At 39.1% G+C, this 6,490-nt stretch overlaps 1 protein-coding gene across 1 annotated transcript; it reads right to left on the reverse strand.

Moving 5' to 3' along the window:
• Positions 1-236: 236 nt before the first annotated feature.
• Positions 237-4,337, reverse strand: pim3 (Pim-3 proto-oncogene, serine/threonine kinase). The gene is made up of 6 exons (XM_042078997.1): positions 3,863-4,337; positions 3,503-3,612; positions 3,338-3,388; positions 2,810-3,173; positions 1,856-2,032; positions 237-1,741 (listed from the first exon to the last, which is right to left on the reverse strand). The coding sequence occupies exons 1-6, from the start codon at positions 3,948-3,950 to the stop codon at positions 1,557-1,559; spliced, it is 975 nt and encodes a 324-aa protein (XP_041934931.1). The 5' UTR covers positions 3,951-4,337; the 3' UTR covers positions 237-1,556.
• Between the last annotated feature and the right edge of the window lie 2,153 nt (positions 4,338-6,490).

Raw genomic sequence — 6,490 nt, forward strand, 5'->3', positions numbered from 1 at the left:
TATTGGCACATCTACACTGATCTGCTTTTTATTTTTGTTTGAATTCTTCGACTATTACAGTTCCTTTTCCATCAAATAATGGCGGTGTAAATATCATTAATATTGCAGTCTGATGTGGTTTAATAAAATACTGATGGATTACAGAAATCATGAAGTAAAGAGATTTGTTTCTTTATATTGTTAATACTGAGAAATACTAATTTTGATTAACCCCAATGAAACACAAGAAACTGTACTGTACAAAACATGTTTAATTGAAATGCTTTATATAAAAATAGGATCTCCATTATGCTCCATACAGCTAGTTTTAAGAGTAAAATCTAACACCAGGCAGCATAGCCACTAACAAGAATAGCCCTCACCCCACCCAAACTGTTAAGAGTGCTTGCATCTAGTTATTTTAATATATATTACACAAATGATTCCCAACATATATATTAATTCAGTTATAGCCAACTTGTGACAGAATCTAAACTGAGAAGGAATTAAATAACATTCATTGCTCTTCCAATTTTAAGTAAACCTTGCTTTATTCCTTTTAACATTGACAGCATCTTCAGTGCATCCTCCACTTTATTTCTTGTCAAAATGTAAAAAAATAGTACTACAGGAATGCAAACAAAAGGCCATGTGAAGATATGTGAATGCTGAGATCTAAGCAAAGACAATAAATAAAAATAAATAGCCACAGAGTGTGGAATGTCTACATGGTACAAATAAATTAAATGCAAGGGAAAATGTACACAAAAACACACTGTACAAGATTTGCTTTGAAAAATACAAAAAGGGAAAGAAAATCCATGAATATTGCATTGATTGTGCAATTTTTACTCTAGCCTAGACAGCCCAGGCTTGAGCAATGTATTATCAGCAGTGAGATGGGGATAAAGGGAGTGGGGACCCTTACACCCATTAATGGGTGTGGGATTATATTGAAATGTAATACACATTCAAAAAAGAGAAAGGAACTGTCTTCCAAACACCTGTAGAGGCTAAAGTGTGAGTGAGCAGCATAAAAAGGGGATGCAGTGAGTGTGTTTCAAGTATTCTATGTTCACTCCTCCCTATCACAAGACCCAAGGCTGGGAGGTAATTTGTTCTGCGGTATAATGGTAGGCCCTCACTCCAATCCCTATTTTGCCCACACCGCTGGACAACTTACATACAAGCCTGGAAGGGAAATAAAATAAAGACAAAAGCAATAGTGAAAGCCCCACAACAGCAGCTTTCAAAAAGGCACTCCAAATCAAATTAAAACATTTAAATAAAAAGTACTCCAAGCTCTATGAGAGCATCCACATCTGAATAGGAGGCTTGACCAATGCATAAACCAGCCTTGTAACATGAACATAAAAAATAAAAAAATAAATAGTGCTGGCAAGTCCGCCCAAACAGCAACTGTTCCCAATTAGGAAACATGAATTATAAAAAGAGAAAAAAGGTAAGGAAGAGCAAGCTGTAATAAATTATGATTCCCTACAAAAGGAAATGGTAGCCTTGTCAGTGACTGACTGCAGACTCCAAAGTTCAAGACATTCCAGCTCTGGCCTTCCATCTCAGAGACTCTCTTTGCTAGAGTTGGTGCTCGATGTGTCTGTGTCGATGGTCCGCAGCCTGATATCGTTCTCCTCTGGCTTGGAGACCTCTGCTGGCCGCATCCATGGATGCTCAAAGATCTGTTCCAGGGTGGGTCTGTCGGAGGGTCTTATGGAGAGGCACCACTTGATCAGATGCTGACAATCTAAAGATAAAAAAAGATTATGAAGATCACATTGGGCCAATGTTTATATACAGTATTTACAGCTGCTATGCAAGGCTTTCTTAGAAGAAGCCACAAAACAAATACAGTACACACCAGCAGACACTCTCCTCCTGAAGTACAACCGACCCCGAAGGATTTCTTCATCTTGCTCAAAGGGGATGTCTCCACAGACCATGTCATACAAAAGCACGCCAAGTGACCATACTGTTGCTGAGCGACCATGGTATCTATGGAAGCGGATCCACTCTGGGGGACTGTAGACTCTTGTACCTGTGTTGAAAAAATAAAGGGGCATACATAATTACACTTGTAATTTCACTTGATGCTATACACTTTTCCACAATTTCAATAACAACAAAAAAAACACATATAGACAAACCTAGACAACAATATAAAAAATGCAAATCAATTTGTAAGCTGCTATAGATCCAAAACCTGCCTCCTTTTTTAATGTCACATGAAAACACAAAAATGCCTAACCACTAGCAGTTGGGCATTAGATTGGATAAAACTGGCTGAAGGCATAAGATACGTCACGCACCAATGCAATGAGATATCACGTAAACCATGGACTCAGGTTTCACAACAAACAGCTGTTACGTGGCAGCTGACTGCTTCTCCTTGACACTATGCCTTTAACGTCTAACGCTTTAGTGTTGACTAATTTTTAGAGAATGATAATAAAAACCGTACTGAGGCGATAATAAATAGGCATGGGTGGTAAATTGAAATAGAAATAGAAATAGAACACACATAATAGCTTAAGACTTAAGGAATTACTGACAGCCATGTTTTGTTAGGTATGAATACTTTTTCTGTGTGGGGATTCTTGAGTAAGGTAATTGTAAACAAACGTGTGCGTCAAAAGAATTTGTTGATGTCTGGTCTACCACATCAGTAATGAAGAACCGCTATAAGCGTCAGCTATATTAAACCAACCACCTGATGTAAAACTGAACAAGCAAAAGAAAAAATTATAAAGGAAAAGTCAGAAGCACTATGCTGCGTGGCAATCGCTGGTAAGCTAATGTAACATGCGTAGCCTACCGTCAAAGTCGGTATAGACTGTGTCCTTGAGAATCGCCCCCGAACCAAAGTCAATGAGCTTCAAGTCCCCGGTGCGAAGATCTACGAGGAGATTTTCGTCTTTAATGTCTCTGTGCACCACTCCACAACTGTAGCAGTGTCGAACTGCTTCAAGGACCTGTCTGAAAAATCCTCTGGCCGTCGCCTCGTCCAATGCGCCTTTTTCAGTAATAAAGTCAAACAGATCTTTCACAGGTTCGGGTCGCTCCATGATAATAAGCCAGCCATCCGGTCTTTCATACCAATCCAGGAGTTTTATAACCCCTCGAAAAGATGAACCGACTTTCTTTAGAAGCAGAATTTCCAGAGGTACCATCACACCGTTCTGAAAGGACGGCAAAACACTGTGTTAACATTTATGGTAAACGTGGCTGCGCAGCTACAGCTGGCTGCCTGGTCAACAAAACCAAAACAAATCCAAGCCAACACATTACAGCCACTTAGCAAAATTGCTAAAGTCAACAAGCTAGCATAGTTAGCGTTACTTACAATTGAGCCCCATTCGGTCACCCTTTCCTTTGCCACATGCTTAACAGCAACCTGGAGAGGAGAAATATGATTTATGTATGTTACATTTTTTGAAAACACTGATAATGCAAGACATAAACAGCCTTCAAAATAACATTAGCCTAGACATTGCAGACTTTTACTTACCGGTAAACCATCGGAAATCCGACTACCAGCGTAGACTGTTCCGAATCCACCGCTACCCAGGACAGAGCCGACTTGATAGACTTTCTCAAATGGGTCCTTTTCTATTTTAACTGTGAAAATATAATGAGAAGTATATTTTAAACTCGTGGAAATAACACAGGATGGAAACGGATATTAAACTGTAATGCAAAGCTTGTGTGCTGATAGCACTGCCATTTAACTGGCAATTGAGAGCGTGTGCCATACGAATTTATAAATATTACAATAAACATTTGTACAAGATGTAATACTGGTTTATGTAATTTGCTAGCATCAGCTAACAGTATTGTCAGCGAATACGGTGCTGACCGGCAGAATTACCTGGTTGAAGCTGTATTTTCACCGGTAAATGATCCATACTAGTCGGGGTGCAAATGTGGGAGAATGAGCCAAACTTCGACAGCAGCATATTTAAATGGGTGTAAAAAGAATCCGTTGTATGTACACTGAACGTGTTATTGCGATCCGCTGTTAACTCTGAAGAAATGTTTTATTAGCTGGCTAAGCGCTCCTCTTCGCTAGCAAGCCAGCACGCTATTGATAGCGCAAGGTTATCCAGTGCGCCCACTCCACAATTGTCGCTGCGTTATGCTCGTCCAGTCGAGGAAAATCGTGAAAATGAACAAAATACACAACGTTTGATCCAGGACGTGCACAGGTGTGCCGCCACTCCAAAAACCAAAACGGGTTTCTTTACACGTATTGTACAAACAAAATAACGCACAGACCGATTGTAACCACGGTCAACGGGACTTTGTTATTGTACCGAAGCGTGATCTCTGTCTGAGCTTTGGCGCGGACTCACGTACTTCTTTAACGCCAATATTTTGACGCGTGGAGGGGGAGGTGATATCCCTCCGCGTTCTCACTCATTCTTTATCTTGAACGATTATTTTTACATCTCGTTCATAAAACCAACTTCAATACACAATACACTTGCGTTGTCATTACTAAGTGTTGTACACGTTTTGCAAGACTGGCACTTCAACAAACATGGATAAATTAGTACGTACTACTTTAACATAGTACAAGACGCTCAAGGATACATCGTCTGGAAGCTTTCTACTACGTCCATTACTGGGACACCTAACCAATGGGGCAGCGTTTATAAATATCATGTTTTGTATGTTTTTTATCATAAAAGGGGGCTATTTGAGTGCACGTGGAGGGAATTCTGAGATCTCCTCCCATTTTAACTGCAAGTGAATTGTCTGTGGATGTCAGTTTGTTTCCATAAACTCCGTAATCTAATAATGTTGCAGTTGTGGTAAAATTATATTTGACAGCTAAACCATGCACGTGAAAAAGAATTGGAAAGAAAAAAAAACTCACTTTTGTACCTACCCAGGACGTTGGGTGGCCTGTTAAGAAACAATAGGTGCATTTCTAACAGCCTTTCATTAGGAAATGAGAGCTTTAATTCTCATTATTAATAACATTAATATGGGAGTAGTTGGACCTCACTTCATAAAATGCCACGGTTCCCAAGCTGTATAGCCATACCTATTTTATTTTAATCAGATCACTCAATTAAATCTGTATGTAATATGTGACCTGTTGTAGTGTAATGCCAGTTGTTGTGTTAATGTCTACCTTTAGAGGGGGCTACTTTTAAAGTAGTGTATGTAAGGGCAATGGAATGAGCATAGTGAAATCATGCATCTTAAATGACAAAGCAAAACAACAAAAAACATCTACTTAAATATAAAACAGGCACACTTTAGGCCATCATAACATGTTTTAATTAGATATGGTATGCAAATATATACATAATCCCATGCTATTTTCTTTGGAATGATTCACTGCACACTGCACATCTTCTCATGGACAAGATACAGTCACATACTGTAGATCAGTTTGCAGATGAATGCATTCCGCTTTATCTGATATCCCAGTTCTATGGATTGCTCAATTGGAAAGATAGATAATAGGTCATGGTTTATTTGATTATGTGATGTCTTAGAGAAAACATGTGCTTTGCATAGGCGTGCCAGCCATTTACATGGTCATGTCTTATTTCAAATGAGATCATACCTTATTCATTGAGCAGTTGGAAGGATTTATGGCCACAAGTACTAAAGGATCCAGTTCTCAGTGTGAATGAGGTTGCCCACTGTCCACCCGAAATAAATTGTTGTAAAATGTTGTAACCACTCTATGACTGTCCAATACGGAACTCGCATCAGAACAGGGATGAGTAAGATCTATAGACCCTTTCAACAATAACATTCGACCCTTTCAACGTTCTATTTGGTTCCCAATCTACTTCCTCTGCATTAAGATAACATATGGAATGTTAAAATGAAAGCCTTGTGGGCCCAACTATGATGCTGATAATGGAACTCTCTTGAAAGGGTCTATAAGGTTAAGATATGGCAGTGTTGTGTCCATCAGCCATAAGTATACAATATAATCGGGCTGTTCAGCCAGTGGAATGCATGGTGACGCATGGACATAAAATAAAACAGTGGGAAATATAGGCATACTGTTCTTTACTTTGTAAAATCTATATTTTCCATGACCTTGGGCATATATTCAGAATGTGCTTTTCCGACCTTGTTTTATCTTCTTTGCGCTGATAACCCATGTGCACTGTGGCAATGTGAAGGGCAAAGGCACATGAAGCCCATGAACAGAGTTTTTTTTTTTCCAGCGCTTATCTCATTGTACAGCTCAGACATATTTTTGCACACACCTTTACATAATTGTCCTAAAACTATAAAACTGCAATTCTACTCCAAGTTAGTCTCTATTCAAACTAACCACCTTTATTCACTTATACCTCCCAATTCACTGGCAATCACTCCAAATTGTGTACAAATTGTTAGCCACAGTAACTTAAAGGAAATTGTGAAATAGCCTACTGAAGTCATTTGGTATTACCTTGTCAGTCGACATAGATCTCCAGAGATCATCATTGCCGGTTTGTGAACAAATCCACATGTACCT

This window comes from Alosa sapidissima, chromosome 22, assembly GCF_018492685.1.
Source record: "Alosa sapidissima isolate fAloSap1 chromosome 22, fAloSap1.pri, whole genome shotgun sequence".
Lineage (NCBI taxonomy): Eukaryota > Metazoa > Chordata > Actinopteri > Clupeiformes > Clupeidae > Alosa > Alosa sapidissima.